Genomic DNA, 23,619 nt, shown 5'->3' on the forward strand with positions numbered 1-23,619 from the left:
TTTACAAGAAAACATTAAAGATAACATAAGTATTTAATTTTCCTCCTAATAAATATATATTTATTTGGTTCTTAACGTTATCTAAAATCAAACACAAGGAAGAAGGAACGTGTTGATATTGCTATGAACATGACGCATCAATCATAACGCAACTCGTAACTTCACAAGAGAAGACGCTTGCCCGAGTACCCGGATTTGCCCGTTGCCGCTATTTATCCAATGTTGTCACTAAAATTATTTTAATTTACCTAGTACGAAAAATTTGTGAAGATGGATTGGCAGCTTACATGTAGAGCATGCCTAGAAACAGGAGATATGGTATCTCTATTTGATTGGGATGAAAACAACGACCAATTGTGTGACAAATATTCGTATCTTTGTGGAATAGAGGTACGAGTTGAAAAATACTTAAAATGGTTGCGATGGCCACCCCACAATACAGTATAATGTTGCTATATTTCGTTGAATAGCATGAAGAATGATGGAATTTAGTAATTTTTTGCTGACATCCCTATTTGATTTTTGCGGGTTCGACTTCCTAAATTTTATTAATTTATACACAAAAGTAAAAGTGAATATTTGGTGTTTTAGGTTAGTAAAGATGATTCTTTACCAACACTTATATGCTTGAACTGTGTGGATCGGTTAACTTATGCACACCAATTCAAGCAACAATGTTTATCTTCGAATGAAACTTTGAAAGAATGCCTTGATGAATTTCTAAAGACCTCATCATTGGCACATTCAAAAGAAGAAGAAAACTCGCAAAGTAAGTTTATGTAATATCTATTGTTGTATGTTAGAATTTTACTATACAATTCGATATATGTATAATGTACAATAACAGAAAATTAATTTCTTTTTCCCAGTACACAGCAAGAATTTTTCATTCAATCATTATAGATCTGCATTATCAGTTTTTGCGAAAATTGTAATATTCATTTTCATAATATTACACACATTCATAAAAATTGGTCTCCCTAATTCCTAATTAAAATGAAGAGTTACAAATATTTTGTTAAAATCAAAGGAAATTAACATCAAGATCTTTACTATAAGTAGTATATTATCAAGAATACCAAATACTTGTGAAGTTTCATTTTATAGTCATTCTGAATAAATGTATGGGCTCATTTTTTATCTCAGTTGTGAAGAAATCTTGTATATATTATACAAAGATCTTCAAATATGATGAATGTACGAATTTGTGGTTGAAGGATTAAAACCCCCAAAACCTGGTTAAGTCAAGTAATACTTGATCACAACAAACAAGCATAGTGTGCCTCAGCAGTAACGGGCAAGTGCTAGAACCGAAATGTTTCTTGTTTTTTACATATTTAAATATACAACACAGCACCTTAGTAGGAGCCAGTGTGTTCCAGCTACCATCCTAATGTTGTGCATTTATACTGTCTATCTTATTTCGTTTTGCTGTTGAACCTAGTCTATTCTTCCTTGTCTATTTCTCCGTCTTTGCCATAGTAAGGATTATTACCATATCTCTCTAAAATTTATTATTATGTTTACATAATTTGTGTAAAACATTTATTGCAATTATTTTTGTTGTATACAGTAAAGTCTGAAACTGAAACAATTACAATTAAACAAGAGAATGGACTTTTATTGCAATATGAGTTGCCTGTGGAGCATGATCCCCAAGGCAAATGGACACGCAGGGTTGTCAAGACACCAACCAGTACTGTGGTCACTAAAGCACCAGGACCAGAGAAGAGAGGAAGACCCAGGAAGTATCCGAATACTCAAGGACGTATTGGTGAGCAAAAATATTTATATAATTTACTTAATTTCTAGTGGGGCCTACATCCAACTCATAAGTCTGCAGCACTGGTTGGAGTTGGTTACAAACCATTTATGTGCCATGCACTCTCATGCAAAACATGAGGAATCTTAAACTCACTGCTGGTCGTTTAGAAAGATGTACATTCCGTAAATACAGAACAAGGAAGCTTACACATCCCAATTGTGAGGATAGTAGTCAATGTTGTGGCTATCATGCAAAAATGAAATTTGGTGGCAGGAATCATCTCAAACTATGCTTTGGAACTCTTCCTGTGTTAAATGTCTTATAAGACACATGAAGTGATGTTTTTATGCAACATCTAGCTGTTCACAGAGTGCTGTTTTTTTGCAATTTATATTTGAATGATCGATGGAATGTTCTAATTTATAAGTGAGGAGGCTCCATAATCTTCAGGGCCTGCAACACTACTTTTAGTATAAAGAAGGCCTCCATCAACCACTGTTTTCACTATTCTCTTACTAATAATCTAAAATTTTCATAACATCCGAGTGCTTGTTTTTTGGTATACAATAAAAAAACTATGCCCAAAAATTCCACCCATCCAGTGGCCCCTGCGATCGGATTACAAGTATATAAGCAGCCTATTATGTTAGCATTAAATATACTTTAGAGACCTTTGTATGATGTTGAAAATTGAATCTTTTGATTACAGCTGTTTCGCCATATCAACGTAAAAAACCAAGATCTGAATCAGAAGAACCTGAATCGCTAACATCACTGTTGGCTTCTGGATTTGAATTGAAGCAGGAACCAATGGATGGTGAAACTCATCATGGCGATGATATATTTGAGGTGGAAGGTGAGAGGTTTTAGTAAGACTTTAAAGTAATTCTTATGTTTACAACATGGTTTAGCTCCCGGATCGTACACAAGTCCATTGGTCTGCACAATGTCTGTCAAACAATTTTGTTAATCTTTTATAAATATTTTAAATTTGGATACACTAGAATAGAGGGATACACTAGAAAATAAAAATATTTATTTTACGTGATGATGATTCTTGGATATATTTATATAATTTATTTCTCTTGAGTCATATAAATTGCAGTGCTTAAAAAATATATGGTTTTTACATGGATTAATATTACAATGTTTTTATTTATACATATAAAGTTGGAATTAATTTTATTATCAGGAATAGATAGTGATCCAGACTTCAATCCAACTACTGAAGACTTGGAAAGTGAAAAGGATATAGATATTGAAGTAAGTATATATATGATTAAATTAATAAGTACCACATTAATGGTTGTTTTAATTTTTATTGATAGTAAGTATGTATATGCTCTGCCATACTCATACATGAAATTAGATGCCACTTAAGATTCTTGTAAACTAAAAATTCTGATCTTCACTTCCAACTTAAATGTGGCTTCTCATTGGAATTTTATGAGAAGGTGCATTCCACGGACCGGTACATATTATGTGTATTTAAAAAATTATCACGGAGTACCTACATAGTGTGTATGCTTAAAAATAGTTCTTCAACACTATGGTGTGGAGAAAAATTGAATCAGCGACATGAAAACATGCCTAATCAACAAAAAACTACTTGAGAAAGTGCAAAAAATATTTATTATGTATTCATAATTCAACGACCTGTATAGCCGAGTGGTTAGCGATCCTACCTACTAAGCTAGAGGTCCCGGGTTCGAATCCGGGTAGGTGCATTTATATGATGAATATGGATGTTTGTTTCCGAGTCATGGATGTTTATATGTATTTATGTATGTTTAAGTAAGTATATTGTATTAAATATATCGTTGTCTCGCAACCCACAACACAGGCTATATGCCTAATTTGGGGCAAGATAATTTGTGCTAAAGTGTGTCAATATTATATTATATACATAAGCATATAAGGACATATCATTCGCAGTCTGATGACAATGCAAGCAAAGTTTTCTCCTTAGTCATGTGTCAACTGTCACTGTCGGAATCAAATCTGAACTAAATAAATGTTTGACATTGCTGCTCATTGACCAAGTATATTTTAAGCAACTGAATTAAATGCGGAAATGTATTGATATAGCAGGCGAAGCTTACTATGGTGTAATTTGTGGCGTGTTCCATATTTCAGCTTTGTTTTTATAAGACGTGATTTGTCTATATGTTCATAACGTCTTTGGGTTCTTAAGATAGTCACAACTCGTAGAATTTTACGCCGAATACAGTCGCATTAATGACCTGTTATTAGTTAGTAGCCAAAACCACGCATCCATTCCATGTTCAGTATTTTACAGGTTACCAGTTCTATTGTTTTTGGTCTGTTCGCTTTCTGTGAGAAGAATGTTAAATTAGTTTTTAAATTAAATTTGTAACCATAATTTATGAACGATGCGGGCCTCGAACCGCGCTTAGCAAACCGCTCGTAAATCTTGGTATGTCTTGTTGAACTCTCTTGTTGTGGCTCCATCTCAAAAGTAAAAAAAAAGTCAAAAATAATTTATTGACATAAAATCGTTAACGTTAATCACTAAAAATACAATTCAGATACATGTAAATTACACAAAAGTTTAAACATACACATTCTATTCTATTCTATTCTTTCTAGTGGCTTCTGTGGAAGGGGCACCACAACTCGCCAATGTCACGTTTCAGTAGACCAACAAGCTTAGAGTGTGTCATTTGATCGGTGTAAACGATTTTATAAGTGATTATAGTAATGACCGGTGCCCAGAATCAAAACAGATTTATTTTCTTATTATACCTGAAACAAATATACATGCTGTTAGATTATAATGGACAAACACTGATAATATTACTTATATAAAACATTTATTGTGTTAGTTATAACTTAATATTATTCTGTTTAATATATTTACATAAAGTATTTACAAAAGGAGTGAAAACAAAGGTGAGGAGGCATTTCATGGAGGTGGGGCGGGGGATTTCAGGAGGTATAAAATTGTACAAGGAAGACTTCATTAAAGGGCAATTAAAGAATAAATGGTCTACATTTCCCTCATCAAGTCCACATTCACATAGAGAATGGTCTCTAATTCTTAATTTGGCTAGGAATACTGGAGTGCAAGAGTGGTTTAAGCGTAACCGGCAAACTGTACTAAAAAATGCAATCCACTAAAACTGTACAAGGCTGAACCATTAAAACCAAAAAAAAAAACTATAATACTATTCAATTCCATATTGTAATATCATTTCCGTAATCTGCAATACTGTAATAAGCCTTCGACATAAGTATGCGTTTAATAAAAGATTTAAATTTATTTATTGATAATTCAGATACACTAGTAGGGGGCACTATAAGTTTGTAGCTATTTCTAGTGTTTAAATTATGTTTGTCGCTTATTTTACTGTATAAAATATGTTTGTCGTGCAGGAGATTGCTATAAATATCATTGAAATTTTCCCTTAGAGATTCTCGTGGGCTCATTTGGTATATGGCACATACAGCTCTTTTTTAAAGTATGACAATATTATTTACTTCCGCTGCACTACACTACCTTCTATGAAAATAGCTAAAATAGACAATTCTTTTATGTAGAAAATTATTTTAATAATAAATTAAAAACAGCCATAGATCACCCCGTGTATACGCGCGCTGTTAGTCTTAACCGGCTGCACATGCCTCGGGCATCCAATGCGTTCGGTGAAAGAACAACAGCTTACATAGTACCTGGACTGATTAATAAACTGCCACGTGACTTGACCGACTCGTTGACTGAGACTAATTTAAAACAGAATTTAAAAAAATACTTTTTAAGACTTGACTGACCACCGATCAACTTATCGTGCTTAACTATTAATTGTATCAAGTACTTTTACTTTTATTTGTATAATTATAATGTATAGCTAAGTGATTGTGAACTATTTTTTCTTTTATTAATTTAACTCTGTTGGTGTAGACTTAATTTAGCAATTGTACAAACCTCAGTGGTTTTTATTGCTTTGAAACCGCAATGTAAAATTTGTTTTTTATTAATAAATATATAAAAAAAAAAAAAATGTCAGTAAGTTCTCGTATCCTTTTTACAGCAAAAGCTGTCGAACTTAATTTACTAGTTAAATTGTGTAAATGAGGCCTCCACTGAAGTTTGGAATCTAATGTTACACCTAAAAATACTGCATTATTATCAATTTTCAATACTGTGTCATTAAAATTTACTTTTGTATGTACTTGCCTTATATTTGACAGTGTAAATTTCAAACATTTTATTTTAATTTTATTCAATAAACTACAAGATCTACATTACAGTTGATAACCTGCTCAATAATTAAATGTAATTATCATTAGTTTAATGAATGAAAAATCTGTTATTAAGGTCAATATGGAATAAATTAATTTCAGGAAGTAAAGCCTCGGAAACGAGGTCGCCCAAGGAAGAAACCACTTAAAAAGGAGCCGCCCGAGGAAGATGATGACGCCTTGTTGAAGGAGACAATACTGGCGTTCTCGGAGCCCATCCCGGAACATATCCTGAACCCTAAGCCGAAACAAAAGAAGAAATCTAATAGGCCAAAGAAAAAATATGTGTATGATAAAACGTAAGTATCATAATACGAACAAGAGTAGTGATTCTCACTAATGGCCGTTCCCAATATTCAGTCTATCTCTTACTTGAGATAAAAATCGTAACTATCGTTGACTTTTCTGTCCCAATAAAGTTATTGACACCTTATCCGTACACGCTGTCTGTCAATGAGATGACGTATAGCTTACCAGCGGTAGAAGTTTGTATGGAAATTGCAATTCACGCGTCCCAATATAAGGCGATAGAATGACTTATCGGGTATGTTGGGACAGCTAATTGCTGACAGTAGAAGCTAATTTATCTCTATCTGTAGATAGTATATTGGGAACGTCCGTAAGTCGCGACCCTGTTTCGGGCCGTGATACATCAGCGTTTGAAATCAAAACCTGAAATGAAAAGAAGGACAATTTGAAATAGTGTTGTTAGGTATGTCTGCCTATAACAACAAAGAACATGTTAATAACTTCTGTCTCCCTAGTAGCAGTGGCTATCATTTTACTCTTACTGAAAAATGGACTATTCCTAACCACTTAGTTAATCACGTAAACATATTTCGCTTTTTATCTTATTATTCTTTAACTCTACCTCGCTCGCTAATTTCACTCCACCGGTCTTAAATTTTATCGAGTGAAAACGTGTCCTAGAACCCATCGAAAAGAAACTTTGTTGTTTTTTTTCTTACAAAGTATTCAATATATTCAAATTCAAATATTTTTATTCAAAATAGGATTTAAAATCACTTATTGAACATCAAAAAATACCACCCATTCAAAAGAGACTGCCTCAGACCTGAGAAGAATGGGCGCAAGAAACTCAGCGGGCTTTTTTTGTTTAAATATAAAATATGGATTACAATGTGATATCGTACAATAAACATTAATAATTAAAGAGCCTGAGGGTGTTCGCTTTATTCCCAGTCCGTGGTGTCATTAAGAAAAACGTTTATGCTATAGTAACCTTTCCCACACAAACGTTTTTTAACAATTCTTTTAAATTTCGTAACACATTTGTTTTGTACATTTTCTGGGATCATATTGTAGAAGCATATGCATCGCCCAACAAAAGACTTAGTAACTCGACCCAACCGAGTAGTAGGCATAATAAGTTTATGTTTGTTCCTCGTGTTAACATTATAAATGTCACAGTTTCTAGAAAATTCTTCAATGTGCTTATGAACATACTGTCTCTACAAGTCCCGAGACTGCTCTGTTTGAGTCTATAGCGGACAGAGCTGCCTGCCTATCCATGTGGATTTTGGTACACTTCAATTGCCGACGTAGCCTTTATTCATGGAAAACGGCAAGGTCTCCTAAGTTAACAGATTTGCCAAATTTGGAGTATTCTCAATACATAATATCTAAAGACATAGAAATTCATTTTTATTGAACATTATTTTCCTTTCGGAAGTCGGGGGTTATCTGCTTGTATTCGTCTTTGACCAAATTCAGCATTCCAATTGCAAGAATGTGCAAAGACTTGATCTTTTGTCATCTGGGCGCTATCAAACATTCTAACTCATACCACGTAGTGTTAACACGTCATCATATCAGCCGGAAGATGTCCATTGCTGGACCAAGGCCTCCCCCAAAGATCTCCACAATGGTCGTGCGCTGCCCTCATCCAACCTACTCCGGCGATCTTGACCAGATCGTCGGTCCATCTTGTGGGGGCCTACTAACGCTACGTCTTCCGGTACGGGGTCGCTATCCGAGGCCTTGGCTGTCCCAAAGCCCATCTGTCCGTCAACAATTTTAAATGATGCTAAATATCTTTTCAGCCATGTCTGTGAGACATGTGGTGCATCGTTTACATCAAATTCGTCACTTCAAACTCATATTAGAAGACATCTGGGTATCAAACCGTATGTTTGCAGGTAACTAACTGTTACACTTATAAAGCTGTATAAAATTTTTACCTGAAAAAATAAAACCACAATAATTGCTCTTGTGTGCCATTGTGGTTTAATTTTTCAGAGCATCTTACACCTTGTTTGCACCAAAAAGTATTCTACAAGTTTTGTTATATATTTTGTTCACACCGGGCTAATCAAATATCGAAGCCAGCATGTAATATAACAATATTATTACTGTGTATGGATAATACTAACTTAGTATAATGCTTGTAGAATATGCAGGTGTAAAAAATGGGTAAGCTACAGATATGAACTCGCTGAGAGTTGAACAAGACATACAAGATTTATCAACGATACGTCACTCGAACGGTTGGCTCAGTGGAAGAGCTCTCAAGAGTGCTCACAAGGAACGCGAGAGGTCGCGGGTTCGAGAACCGCATCGTTCATAAATTTGAAAACAATCAAATGTAATTTGTGTAATGTTTAAGTGTTACATTTTTAAAATGTAATATGAATTAATGAATTTAATATATCAAATCATTGAATAAGTTTATAACTTATTAAAACAATATTTGACTCAGGGTGACAACTATATCCTATAAAAAACAAAGATATTATGTGGGGTTGATTTTACTGCCCGCAGAACTCTTAGTACCCCATCCCCGCCACCGTCTGTCACCCCGTGGGACGGTCGCGCACGTAGTTTTCAGACATTAGTTGCCGTTCGCTAACTTGTTTCTAGTATTCTCTACTCGCATCTCGTTCAACGACGGCGGTGAAACAATTAGTGATTGAGGCTCGTGTCCCCTTAAATGTCTCGAGACTTTTTCCACGTTCCTAGTATATTGTTGTCACTTAAAAAACTGAGACATATTTTTCTTAGATAATATATGCGTCTATATAGAGCCTCTTGCTGCTAGACAACCGATGAAAACAGGCCAGATTTATTGTTTTAGTGTGCGTCTTACACCCGCGATTTGTATGTTACATTGTCTTAGTGTGCATGTATTGCTCGAAATAGAAGTTAACTGGCAATATCAATTTTTTTCGACATATTCACAGCTGTCATAGTCTATCTAGACGTATAAATGATCTATGTATTTGTTGTACATCAATGTCTGTACTTTTTATTGCTCAGCTTTCGCGAATTTTATATAACAGTGGTGCGGTTATATAAAATTCAGACAATTTATTATTGGCTATGTTTTATTTGACTGATAATTAATTTTTTCTTACTTTATGTTATCTTGGGTGCGGGTGGAGAACTTTGATATTTTTAATTTGACGTTTGTTTGAAGCGTATATTTTGGCACTGTCAATGTCAAACTGACAGCTGTCAAATAGTGGCTGTGTCATAGTTTCTCGCGCGTTTTCAAGTTGGTCTGCTGATCTATGGACTGTATAAATTTATAGTATAATATCTCGTGTAAATGAAGTAATTGTTTTAAATTAAACAAGTTTTTTATTACATTGAATTAGTTACTACACCTGCGCCCATTGGCATAATAATGTTATCGTACGCGTTCTGAACACCCGCACCCGCATCTATTTGTTTTTTATGAGGTCAATATATTCATTTAGTTTTATTTTATGACCTTTTTAAAATTCGAGTGTATTGCGTAATTGTGACAATTTGACGCACTTATTGATGCCGTTCGCTTGTGATGTTGTTGACTTTGAGTACCAATACAAAAAAAATATTGTTTGAAGATCAAGCTACTTCTTTGATGTATAGACATCTAATAACCATAATTATGAGTGGACTAATATACTCCTTATATTTTTGCATAAGCTCGCTCTAATTCGCGTATCCAAATTTGTATATAAATATGAGCACTTAATTATTTACTTCAATGATTCAATTTAGATTTGAACTGATTTTCTTATAAATTAGACAATTAGTTTAATAATTGTTTAAAATAGCTAAGTAAAAATATTAAAGAAAGAACTAGTAGTATTATATTATAATTACCGGCTTCTTCTCTAGTTATTTTTCTCACTCTTATCTATTATCAAAATTACTCGCTTTTCTGGTCATCTTTCTATTAGTGAACTTCACTATCACGAATTAATATGAAGTTCCATATACCGGCAACGACCGCGATCGTCGAAATTTGTCTGCCCTCCATTTGTTGTGTCATGCCTGCAACACGCCTTTCGTGTTAAAAGACATAAAAAAGGCATTTAATTTCTCAAAATTTATTCCTTTAGAATTCTATTTGATGTAATTACTAACACTACCACCGCTTCGGAAACAAATTGCGCTCTAACATATAAATAATGCATGCACGAAAATATATTTCTTATAAAATTGTTGCCAAAATTTCGATCTAGATTTATTATGCCAATCCGTAACATTGAATATGTAAAATGTCCACTCTGTCACGCAATTACGCAACACACTCGTCATTGTACGCACTATGCTCAGTATATGCGGGTACGCGTGCGTTATGAATATGGAGCTACGACGTCACATGTTCCGACATACGGGCGTGCGACCCTACAAGTGCCGCGTGTGTGACCGCCGCTTTGGAGACTTTGGAAGCCGTCAGAAGCACGAGAGGCGAGTATACACTAGAAAGAACTCCCCCGAATATTGTACACTATTTGGTAATGTTGCCAGGCAACTCACTACATAACTATTGAAAAGTGAATTTTACAGGCCGTAAAAATAAATTCGGTATGAAATATGTTGACTAAACGTTGTACGTAATATATATATAATAAACCAATCATAAGCAAATGCCTATTTCTAAACATTTTTCATATTCTTGGTTTATTCAGAGGTATAACATACTAAGTTTATTTGTTAGATCGTAAGTGTTCGCGATGAACAAATAAAGTTTTGGATATCTTCTCAGCCTTGCCTCGGTATTCACCCCTAATATTATAATAATAAAAACCGTTTGTAATCTCAATAAAAGACAATAAAACAAAATGGCCGATCTGTCTGATTAGAAACAGTTACTGTCGCGGGAGTTCTATGCCATAGTAATCTAACCTTGCCTTATTGAATAAAAAACTCGGAACATGTGAAGGTTACTAGGCACGCGTGCGATACATTTGTACAGAATATTGGTAAGGATATAAAATAATTACAATTTGGTGGGTAGATGAATAATAAGTATAACATTTGGACAGTGTTTGTTGCTATACGACAGCTGCAAGCCAAGCATTAAGAAAACACATGATGAGGCATACGGGTGAAAAGCCTTACCCGTGTCGGAAGTGTGGTAGGACGTTTAGAGACTGTGGCTCGCGGCAGAAACACGAACGGTAAGGGTATAGTTTTAGAGAACTGTCAACAGATGGCGCTGAAACTATTTCATTTAATTTTATGGGCGTTTCTTATCAATTCTTCTCCCTTTGTGAACTCTGTATCTTCATGACGTTAACCAAGTGTTGTTGCAGTATGTTATGTTATTGTCCCTTTGCTAAGTAAATATATTTCTATCGTTTAATATTTTCTGTATTATCTCCTCGTGCCAATATCTTAATGATACGACTGAAGATATTTTATTGAGGTACATATGCAACTTAATCCAACATTATTTAGAAAACGTCATGGTAATGCACAGTCGGATGTTATCTGGTCAAATTGTTACAATATTAATATCAGCGTCCAAAATTCAGTTCAAATCCCAAACTGACAATGAGCTTGCTTTCGCGGTTTTTCAGGACGACGACGCGACGTACGCTCATTTGTCCAATTACTATGGATTTTTATGACAATAAGATCGTAACGAGCAGGACGTTCATCTGATGGTATTTGATACGCCCTGCCCATTACAATCCAGTGCCGTTCAGGATTCTTGAAAAGCCCAAAAATTATGAGTGGCGCTACAATTATTTCGCTCGTCGACTTAAGAGAGTCGAGACATAAGATGTTAAGTCTCATAGGCCCAGTAATTTCACTAGTTACTGCGGCGCCCTTCAGAACGAAACACAATAATCCTTACACATTTCTGCTTCACGGCAGAAAATGGCCTTCCACTCGTAAATGCTCTAAGGCGCCTCTTACGAGGGCCTGGAACTTTCCTATTCTTTTTATGCCCCGGGGAAGCACAGTATCGCTATAGAACATAGCCAGCAATTACAAAAATTATTATTAAAGGCTAGTCGATAGATATAATAATACTATAATCTCATTAAATTAGCTATTACAATATAAAAAAAAATAACAATTCCAATCCAACTGGTAGATGCACATATGAAATCATCCAAAACAAAACAGTCTTCAGTTATATAATATTAGAATTGTTATTGCCGAAAAAAAAAGTGATTTTATAATTTTTTTATGTATTTCAGGTTGCATATGGGCATTCGGCCGTACCAATGCTCCTTGTGCGGCAAAGCATTCACGTATTCATACGTGCTTGCAAATCATATGTTGACGCACACTGGCGAGAAGAAATACACGTAAGTAATTATTTGCTTTTTGTATATGACGAGGAAAGAACCTCGGTATTGTTTTTAAAAGGTCTGACGTCATTACTGTTGACATCACAATTGCTATCTTGCTGAAGATATCTCATTGGTTCTTCTAAAGAAAAGTACACGAGTAGGTATTTTATTACTTTCGTTTATTCAACGGGCAGCGTTACGACGCTCTCTGGGAAGAGAGGTCCGTACCGTACGACAGCCCGAGCACGATTGACTCAAGTGTCGACCATGCAGCTGTATTTATAGGACCCGGCGCACGTGCTTATCCACGTGTTTTGAAATGCGGCCGTATTTATGGGGCTCGGTGCACGTGCACGTGTTTTCAATCCATGTTGTTTTTACAATAATTTCACCTCACAATGTTATGAACTAATTTTAACTAAAATTAGTTAAACTGAATTATTCTCGTTTTTATAATAGGTGTGTTGTAGTATTTGCGCCGATATATACTATTTCCAACGAATGACGTGACGCCGAAAGAAAACTATGGATCGAAAGAAAAAGAGTGTTTAGCGAACCGAGTGAAAGAGATGGCAGACCACTATCTGAGTGTCGTTTGTCGTGGTATTCTGTATTTATGCCAGTAATTTTGGAATCTTTTTTATATGTTTTGGGAACAGAATTAATGATTTCAATTATTTTTTATATTTTGTTATTTATGGCTGAAAATTTATTGAAGTAGGCGTTATTTTGTGGAAATCTATAATTATCCGAATGTTTTGAGTTTTCTTTAGTGTTGAATCCGCCAATATTTGTTTTCAAACAAGTCTTGTGCCAGAGTTTGGCGAGTCAACATCTCCTGAGGCGAAACACGTGTCGGATTGTTTTAAGACAAATATTGGCGGAATTAACACTAAAGGAAACTCAAAACATTTGGATAATTATGGCTGGCCATGATCGCTGGAATAGGTTGGATGAGGGCAGCGCAAGGCCGGCTAGATTATGGGTACCACAACGGCGGCGATTTCTGCCGTGAAGCAGTAATGTGTAAACATTACTGTGTTTTGGTCTGAAGGGTTCCGTAGCTTGTGAAATTACTGGGCAAATGAGACTTAACATCTTATGTCTCAAGGGGACGAGTGCAATTGTAGTGCCGCTCAGAATTTTTGAGATTTTCAAGAATCCTGAGCGGCACTGCATCGTAATGGGTAGGGAGTATCAATTACCATCAGCTGAACGTCCTGCTCGTCTCGTCCTTTATTTTCATAAAAAAAAAGATGGTTGTCCAGCAGTGGCGGTAGAAAGAGGTGTTGCTGTGCGAAGTCCCCACTGGTGAATCAGACTCGCTGGTCGCGTGTTGTCCGCCTCTTTTTACAAGTAATTTCTGCTTCCAGTTGCGAGATCTGCAACAAGAAGTTCACGAAGGCGCACCATCTCAAGTACCACAACAAAGTCCACCACAGGGAGCTGTACATGAAGCAGCAGATGGAGCAGGAGGCCAAGAAGTTACGCCAGCAGATGAACATCACGAACTTGACCGGTGTTTTATCAGGCAGGATCGTGGACGGAACACTGCAGTTGGATCGGAGGCCTTCTGAGGGTAAGATCGCACCACACTTACCAGGGCATTCGCCAGTGGGGCGTAAGACTTCGGCTTACGGCTAGATTATGGGTGAAACAGCGGCGCCCTTTTTTGCCGTGAAGAAGTAATGTGTAAGCAATATTGTGTTTCGGTCTGAAAGGCGCCGTAGCTAGTGAAATTACTGCGCAAATGAGACTTAACATCATATATCTCAAGGTGACGAGGGTAATTGTAGTGTAACCAACAACCAAACTTTATATTTTAAATTGAGACTAGTTGGCTTTCCGGACCGCCCACTAAACTTGACTACGCTGAAAAAGCTATTGCCAGTTATACAACAGTTAAAAATAAAAACCATTTATGCACCACTTGGGAAAAAATGAGAAATTCTTTATCATTAATAAAAACTAATTAACTAACATTAATAAAAATTAAACACTTATGCTATTATACTAAAGGTTATCCCCCTTATTCATAATCTAAGGAGTGTTTTTTCTCATTCTGACTTAGGTCAATAGAAGAAGATAGAGTGAGAATTAGCAATGTTTTAAGTTAGCAGACTATTATGAATAAGGGGGTTAAACTGTAAAAAATAACAAATTGTTTAGATTTGAAAGAGCGACATCTCAAGTCAATTTTCTAATATGCAAATATTGGGGTTGAGCAGGTTATCAACTGTAAAGTAGATCGTGTAGATGTAGCGACAAGATGAGAGTAACAAAGACATATCAAGTTTTATGAAGTTTACGTCACTCGAACGGTTGGCTCAGTGGAAGAGCGCTCGAACGGAATGCGAGAGGTCGCGTGTTTGTTTTTAAATTTAATTTGTGTGTTATATTTCCATCCTAAAGCTTAACTCTTCGTTTGACATTCCATGTGGCCATTGTATATTAAATTCTTCGGTAGCAGATTTTAATGAAACATTACATATTGTACAGAGGGTGAAGTGGACGAGCAAATGCAAGTGGTTGTAGAGGAAGCCAATGATCAACAGCAGGAAACGGACCGAGCCGTCGCTGACATGCAGGTGAGAAGAATGTAGTAATATACTCTGTATTACAAGAGATGGAAAGTATGAGAGTGTTATTGAAAGAAGAGTGAATTCAGGAAACATGGTGAATGGAGCTTTGTTCTCCTTTATGAGCAGGCAGAAGATGTCTAACAAGGCTCGTTTGGCTGTGCATGAGGGGTTGTTGGTTCCAACACTCATGTACGGAAGTGAAAGTTGGGTACGGCAGAAGAATCATGATAAATGCAGTTGAGATGAGAGTGTTGAGAAGTATGATAGGAGTTAAAATTAGTGACAGGATAAGAAATAGTGAGATAAGGAAACTTTGTGGTCTGAAAGAAGATGTTGTGACAAAAATTCAGAAAGGTATGCTGAGATGGTTTGGCCATGTCGAGAGAGTGAAAGAAGAACGATTGACGAATTAAGTGTACAAGGCCTGTGTGAATGAAAGTTTTGGAAGGGGTAGACCTAGGTGGACGTTTCGAGATCAAATCAGGGACGTCTTGATAAAAGGCCAGGTCAAGAGTCCCCTAAACCGAAGACATATGAAAAGATTAATGAAAGTGGACAAAGCGAAACAAGTATGTAAGGTGCGTAGCAAGTGGAAAGAAGTGGTCTTTGCCTACCCCTACGGAAAAGAGTATGTTTGAACTGTGTACACGTGCGCGATAAGTTGAGTCTTGCGGGTCGTTCTGTTGGCAACGTTATTTAAGGATTTTGTACTCCAAGGACAAATAGCAGATCTCAACGTATAGCGCACACGGGCGTTGACACTATACCACACTGTTTAGCTGCTAGTGACAACACACCATTATATGCCACAAATTAAAATACCAACCCCATTTTTGAACAAGCAGATGACTCACCATTAAGTGGCATAATCAACAATATGACCTAAGTCGGAGCATAACAAAAACCGATCTTTTCACTGCGCCCGTCACCCATAAAACAATTTCTTGTTCTGTTGTTGTTCTTCATAACATCAATGGCACCTGAACTGTAATTTCCCCGGGGCGTAACAAAAATAGGGGAGTCCCAGGCCCATGGGATTCATAAGAGGCGACCAAGGGCTTTTTAGAAGTGGGAGAGTCACGCTGCCGTCTTATCAAGTCAGCACAATCGGGCCAGACTCGCCAGGGTTAATTACCATACTCGCACAGAATATCGGCTTGACTATGCTATGTTTCGCATAGGTTAGTGTCGAGGACCGGAGGCCATCACTTCCCTCCCCCCCTCTCGCCCCTCAACAAAATATGAAAGCGGTCTTAAAAAGAAATTACCCCAGGAGGGTACCGGCTCTACCAGAGCCGAGAATCCCTCCCTGAGCACTTTCGCTCGGGCTACCCTTCGTATTCTGGGGAGGGCACAGAACCGTCCTTGACCGAGGACAAACGTGGCAGTAACACCACGGCACCCCGCTCCACGCTCAACGTGGACTTTTGCAATATCAGGGGAATTCACTCCAATTAAAACGCTGTCCACCACCACCTTGAGACGGCGCAGCCGGCCTTGTGTTTCCTTACGGAGACGCAGATATCTCCACCTAGCGATACGTCATATTTAACTTACCCCGGGTACAAAATACGTTAGAGAGGATATCTGCTGTCGCCGTCTCGGCAATTTTGAGGGTAGGGACCTGTCTACTCTCTGGCTGAGCGTAAATTTAGAGGACCGCGTCCGTATCTATCCGTGTCTACAGATCCCATACTTGTAACGCAGAAAACCGATCATCTCATGGGCTGCGTTCAAGCGGCAATTGACGACGTGCTTGCACAGTTCCCCTCCGCTGAAATCGTAGTCTTGGGTGATTTCAACGGACACAATGCCGAATGGCTTGGATCACGCACCACAGACTACGCAGGGCGATCTGTGCATGATTTTGCATTGGCGTATGGTCTGTCCCAATTGTTTGAGTCGCCAACGCGGCTCCCGAATGTGGATAGCCACATGCCGTCCATATTAGATCCTCTGCTGACTACACATCCCGATTGTACCAGGTCTTTGTCGACGCCCCTCTCGGAACGTCCGACCATTGCCTGTTCAGGAGTGTAGTGCCTAAGCGACGCAAACGTCGCAGACCACCAGCGACCCGCCGCGTTTGGCACTACAAGTCAGCAGATTGGGATAGGCTGCGTTCCTTGTTTGCATCCTACCCTTGGGGCAAGGTTTGTTTCCCGTCGGATGATCCTAGTGCCTGCGCCGTTGCAGTAGCCGATGTGATACTACAGGGTTTGGATATTTTTATACCAAGCTCTGTAGTACCGATCGGTGGCAGATCACAGCCCTGGTTCGATGCGTCAGTTAAAGCAGCATCTGACTGCAAAAAACAGGCGTATCGAACTTGGGTTGCGGCGCTGGGCACAAAGGATCCGAACTGCAAAGTTCTTAAGAGGAAATATAACCGTACCTCCAGATTTTTTAAGCGGCAAATCGCCTGTGCGAAATCGAAGCACGTCGTCAAAATCGGCGAGCAGCTTTCCAGTTACCCGACCGGAATACGCTCGTTCTGGTCGTTGTCGAAAGCTGCTCTTGGTAACTTCATCCAGCCGTCCCTGCCGCCGCTGCACATGAGGAATGACACCCTGGCCCACACGGCAAACTCGACTCTTAAGGACAACGGAAAAACACCGCCGACCGTCCCGCGGTGTCAGAGCTCTATGCCTGAATTACAGTTCAGACAGAAAACTGTTATCTCCCACGCTATTTCTTCTGCATATCAATGCTATGTTGGACACCACCAAGTCGAGCAGTGCCGGGAGAAACTTGTGTCTTCTATCGAGTCCTCTCTAGAGAAGGACGCGAAATGGGGTAAATTGAACCTTGTCCAATTTAACCCCCAGAAGACTCAAGAATGCGTGTTTACCACTAAAAATAACCCCATTTGTCGTATCACCGCTCTTCGACAGCACTTCCCTTAAAGCCTGGCCTAGTATCGGAATACTGGGTCTCGAAATCTCGAGCGATTGCCAATTTCGTGGGTATCTGGAGGGCAAAGCCAAATTCCTTTCGAAGAAATTGGGCGTCATTAATAGAGCACGGCAATACTTCAAGCCGGCCCACATTCTAGTGCTCTACAAAGCGCAGGTCCGGCCACACATGGAGTATTGCAGTCATTTCTGGTCTGACGCTACCCAGTATCAGCTCGATCCATTTGACCGCGTGCAACGTAGAGCAGCTCGAATTGTCGAGGACCCAGTGCTCTGTGTTGCACTTGTTGTGCACTTGGCGTTGTGTAGAGACGTCGCTTTATTGTGTATCTTCTACCGCATTTATCTCGGGGAGTGTTCCGAAGAGCTGTTTATCCTGATTCCTGCCGCCGAATTCCACCTTCGCACGACACGCCACAACACTTACGTGGAAAAAAGCTTCTTGTTGGTGTTTCCGGGACGATACGACATGGGTACCTTCAAAAAAAGCGCGTACACCTTCCTTAAAGGTCGGCATTGCTCCTGAGATTCCTCTGGTGTTGCAAGAGATTGTGGGCGGTGGTGATCAGTTAACAACAGGTGACCCGTACGCTCTTTTGTCCTCCTATTCCATAAAAAAAGAACTGTTCATATTAGAACATAGCTGTGTAAAATCTAATTTTATTTATATACTTTTTTTGCAGAAAATGTACTAGACAACATTAGGCAAAATTGGTTTTTACTGAGCAACCAACCACCTTTTATCCCAGTATTCCTAATACCTATATATCCAAAGGCAAACAATTGAGTCAACCAACCGAGGTAAGCGGGTATGGTGAACTGAATGCTCATTGGTCAGTTGGAGGACCAATGAATGAAAAGTATAAGAAATTAACTTTAGAACAAATCCAAACTAATTCCCTCTTTTTCAGATCGTGCTGGAATCGGACTTCGCTATTCCAGAGAATTCGCCGTATGCTTAAGTATTAGATTATGTATAAATTAATTATGATCGAAAAACATAGAAATAACGACGAGTAGAATACTCTACTTACTACTACTACTTCTACTACTTAAAAAAATATGCATGTACATGCATATTTTTTTTTTCTTAGAAAAAATTAATGAAATGTTGTTTAAAAAATTACAAATAAATAATTTTTAAATAGAGCAATAATATCTGGGAATATATGTATAGTGAAAATAGTCTTTGTTTGAGGCTCAATCACGCCTAAACCACTGATCGTATCGACATGAAACTACCACCATTGGATGCGAAATTTATCTAATTTATTTTTCGAATTCTAACGTTCCTTCATTAATTTAATTCAATTTCATTAATCTTCATTAATTAAAGAATTGATGTAAAATAATGGTGACAAATGTCCATTTCCAGTTGTTATGATGAACTGTGACGTCATATACTTTCAGTTATGTACTTTGACGGCGTTTAGTATTTACTCTATTGACGATGTAAACTATCGATAAAAATATAATGCATATTCCCTATTCTATTAGATACTAGTACTTGCGAGCGACATTGCTCAATTAGTTTTTGTTTACTAGGTAGGTAATTATATTTGCTATAAGGCTATTTCTGCTGAGATAAATGTAATTTATAAATGTAAGAGGCTCGAAAGACTTGACTCGAGAACATGTTATCTCAATTTAATTAGGACAATAGTTTAGTAACATAATGTTAAAATAAACTATGTTGTGTGTAATACAAATTTATGCTATATAGTATTCATGCTAAAGCAATATTAAATTCTAAAGATTAAATTAGTTATAAGTTTAAATAAAACAATTTTTAAAGGATTAAATCGCGTGTAATTGAAACTAAATAATAGTAAATTGTAAGCCATTGAAATTAAGAAAACACTCAAATTTCAATAGAGAAGACGGTCTTAAATTATCTAACACCTGGGATCCAATAATCTCAAAATTAAAACCCAAAAGAACACATACCAAAAACTGTCACTGTCAAACTGTCAGTAAAGTGTGCTAAAAACTATCTGTATACATCAAATACCACCTCCGAGGCAATAAATGGCGCCAAACTTAATAATGACAGCTAAATCGACTATAACCGATCAATTCCCGAGGTATTTAGACGCCCGAGCGCAGCAAGGGCGGCTACAGTCCGAGTAGGAATTGATTCTTTTACTGATTAGGAAAATAAAACTAGTTGTTTAACTAAACTATTTATTGATAATATATAATAAATAATATTAGTAGTACCTATTTAAAATTAATTGTCAAATTAGGACAATTTATGTCGACTTTTTAAATTTTAAATATGGAACTCGCCGCTTAATTGTTGCGGCTTATTCCGCTCAAAGAAGTTTGCGCTAAGTTCACACTGGCTGTTTAGAACGTCACATGGCCGCAGTTATTTTTAGTATTTTTTTACATAAAACTTCACAGCTGACAGCAGTTCTATTTTTAAAATTCATTCCGGCCCGGTGGGAAGTAATTTGCATGAGTTTTTCCCTCTCTATGGATGGAAGCCGTATTTTCCACCCAATAATCAGATCAAAACAACATAACTTTCCGAGTATGAGAAATGAAAAATGCTATCTTGACTAATTTCTTCTGCAGTCCCCCTGAAAACGAGATCTGGAAAGATCTTGAAACGTCGGGTTATCTAAAATAATAATAAAAATGTAAATTTTACGCAAAGTCTAATGTACAAACAGTCACAATTACACGCGTTTTAATCCTTTAAAAAGTGTTTTATTTAATTGTGTAACTCTCGCATTAATCAAAATAATTACTATTTTATAATTGTTGTAAGTAGTTGAATTATTATTCGTATCGGTGTGTGCTCAATAACCACCGATACGACGTGATGAGTTAAAATGTATCTAATGATATGCGGTCCAAAGTGATTTTATTATTTTTATATAATAATAAGTTATTCTATTAATTATTATAGATCTTATAGAATATAGTCTTAAAACGGGTAATGTTTCCCATCTCAATTTTGTCAACTTTAGGATTAATAAAAAAAACACTTAGTTGTCTTCGAAGCAATGATTTATTTGTATTGAATTAAAAAACGCTTTATTGTTTTATTATAATATGAAACGAAATTAAGTTAAAATTTTATTTATTTAAAAGATTGCGTATACAATTTAGTGGCTGATGGGGATTTTATGATTTGTTCGCAATTGATTAAACTCAATAACGAAATGTATAAAAATGAACTTCTACTAAAAACATTTATTTTTAGGAAAAGGAGGACAAACGAACGTACGGGTCATCTGGTGTTAAGTGATCATTCTCTTTGCTCTTCCCACATTCTCTTGCAACACCAGAGGAACGACAGGAGCGTTGCCGGCCTTTACAGAACAACACAGCTTTGTAGTACGTGAAAGATAGCTCCTTGAAAACCGCACTGTGGCGGACCGCCACACATCCAGATGGTGGGGATGATAACCTAACTTGTGGCGTGTCGTGCGAAGGTGAAATTCGGCGGCAGGAATCAGGTTAAACAGCTCTTCGGAACACTCCCCGTGATAAATGCGGTAGAAGACACACAATGAAGCGACGTCTCTACACAACGCCAAGTGATCCAGCCGTTCACAGATCCGCGGTTGCACGATATTGCCAGTTGATAGTCTACAACTTTATAGCATGGCGCTAAATGGCGACACTAAATGAATGCACAGGTTCTCTACCTAACCGTAATCATAACAAAATCTAAAGATATACTAAGTTAATAATTGAAATTTTCACACAAACAAATTATATATTTAAAAACAGCGAATAGATCAGTTACCTAAAGCAGAGACTTACAACATCTATATATATAAACTAGCTGACCCGGCAAACGTTGTTTTGCCATATAAAGTATAATTCACGCGATAATTTTATAAGTAATAAAATATTGCCTATATTATAGCCTGTACATCATTTTGTTCTATTGTCAATAGTTTTTGCAGCGCACGCAAAAATAGGTTTTCGATTTTACACCTTGTGTTACAAAATAGCAATTTTATTACGGATCCCTAATTTTGAAAAAAAAACAGCGTATAGCCTTCCTCGATAAATGGACTACCCAACTCTGAAAGAATCATTCAAATCGGACCAGGAGTACCAGAGATTAGCGCGTTCAAACAAACAAACACTGCAGCTTTATAATATTAGTATAGATAAAATTGTAGTAAAAAGTAAATAATAATAAATAGTCTGTAATACTGAAATAACCGTCTTTTATGTATATGAATATAAATACGGTACATACACCAAAATAACAATTTTTACAATTTTTGTCTGTTTGTTCCGGCGAATCTCTGAAAATTTCTGGACCGATTTTGACGGGACTTTTGTTGACAGGTAGCTGATGTAATAAGGAGTAACTTAGGCTACGTTTATTTTATAAAGTAAAGTAATGTTGCAATGTCCAAGAAACGCTCTAACTCTAAAAATAATTTATATGGCAAAACAAAGTTTGCCGGCTCAGCTTGTTTATAATACATGCTTTCGCATGCGACTAACTTATTGTTGGCGTGAGAGATAGATTTTGTTTTTAATTCTATTTCGCAATCAAACGTGACAGAAAATGCCCGTTACATTGGTATGTAAATAATGTTTGTAGAATCTTTTCCCTTATCATTCTGTCGTATTTGTTATCGATCTATTGTAAGTTTGATGTCAATAAACTGTTTGTAGTCATTGTGTGGTTTAATTCTATTACCTAGAAGGGGTATTTTGCTTCTGACAATTTTACTCAGGAACGCGCAGGAATAAAGTTCAAATTAATTACTCAAAATCTACGGTATGCTGTCCGTTGCGCCTTAGAACAAAAATCTTTAGACCATTAAGACGTCTAGAATAACTACATAGACTGTGAAAACGTCGAATAAAATTGAGGTTGACTGTTAAGCTCTATTTTTAGCAATGCACGCAGACTGACATAAAATGGCATACATGTTAGATGTAGCTTGTCCTGCACACTAATTAAAACTGGCCTGTTTTCATCGATTGTTGGCATATCTAGACGTATAAATTATCAAAGCAAAAACCAATCAAATGATAGGGCCCTGTGCCCCAGCCATAGATAATTCACTAATATAATATCCCAGCCAAATATATTAACACGAAACAATACCCAAACGTAAGTAGTTTCTGAAAAAGGATTTGGTGATGACAAAAGCAACACTGATAAATACTGTCAAAGTATAATGAAAGAAATTATTGGTCGGCCAAATTTTCGAGTCCAATCGGATTGTATGTGCGGAGCTCTTTATAAAATTTATTTATCATAGGTATCACAATTTATAATGTCCTTACGGGGGAGTCCTAATGCGACAGTTTACTCTTAGTATATGTTATACCTATTAATTATTGTGTATTATTATAAAGATTCTTAAAAAATGAATTATTTACAACGATTATTATTGAGGTACTACTTAACAGCTATCTTATGTGTAACTAATCATCCACATTGCTGTCATTGTGAGCTCACTCACGGCCGTTCCCAATATACTATCTACAGATTGAAATAAATTACTACAGTAATTAGCTGTCAATAATCTGAAGTTGTCTCAATAAATATTATATATATA

General features: G+C 36.9%; 1 protein-coding gene across 2 annotated transcripts; it reads left to right on the top strand.

Moving 5' to 3' along the window:
• The first annotated feature begins 160 nt into the window (after positions 1-160).
• Positions 161-22,726, top strand: LOC126979727 (zinc finger and BTB domain-containing protein 17-like). 2 transcript variants are annotated; one of them, XM_050829223.1, is made up of 12 exons: positions 161-390; positions 592-769; positions 1,574-1,774; positions 2,475-2,621; positions 2,958-3,028; positions 6,131-6,327; positions 8,092-8,187; positions 10,595-10,729; positions 12,475-12,585; positions 13,944-14,149; positions 15,070-15,158; positions 18,979-22,726. In XM_050829223.1, exons 1-12 carry the CDS (start codon positions 271-273, stop codon positions 19,027-19,029), a joined length of 1,602 nt encoding a protein of 533 aa, XP_050685180.1. In that variant the 5' UTR covers positions 161-270; the 3' UTR covers positions 19,030-22,726. The 2 variants fall into 2 exon arrangements, with proteins under 2 accessions (XP_050685180.1, XP_050685181.1); XM_050829224.1 differs by lacking the exon at positions 10,595-10,729 and adding an exon at positions 11,308-11,442.
• The last annotated feature ends 893 nt before the right edge of the window (positions 22,727-23,619 follow it).

This window comes from Leptidea sinapis, chromosome 4 (genome assembly GCF_905404315.1).
Source record: "Leptidea sinapis chromosome 4, ilLepSina1.1, whole genome shotgun sequence".
Classification (NCBI taxonomy): Eukaryota; Metazoa; Arthropoda; class Insecta; order Lepidoptera; family Pieridae; genus Leptidea; species Leptidea sinapis.

Coding starts and splice junctions, on each gene's coding strand:
- LOC126979727 (XM_050829223.1), top strand. CDS start 271: ATGGATTGGCAGCTTACATGTAGAGCATGCCTAGAAACAGGAGATATG. Junction 770..1,573: donor AGAAGAAGAAAACTCGCAAA/GTAAGTTTATGT, acceptor TGTTGTATACAG/TAAAGTCTGAAACTGAAACA. Junction 6,328..8,091: donor AAATATGTGTATGATAAAAC/GTAAGTATCATA, acceptor ATATCTTTTCAG/CCATGTCTGTGAGACATGTG.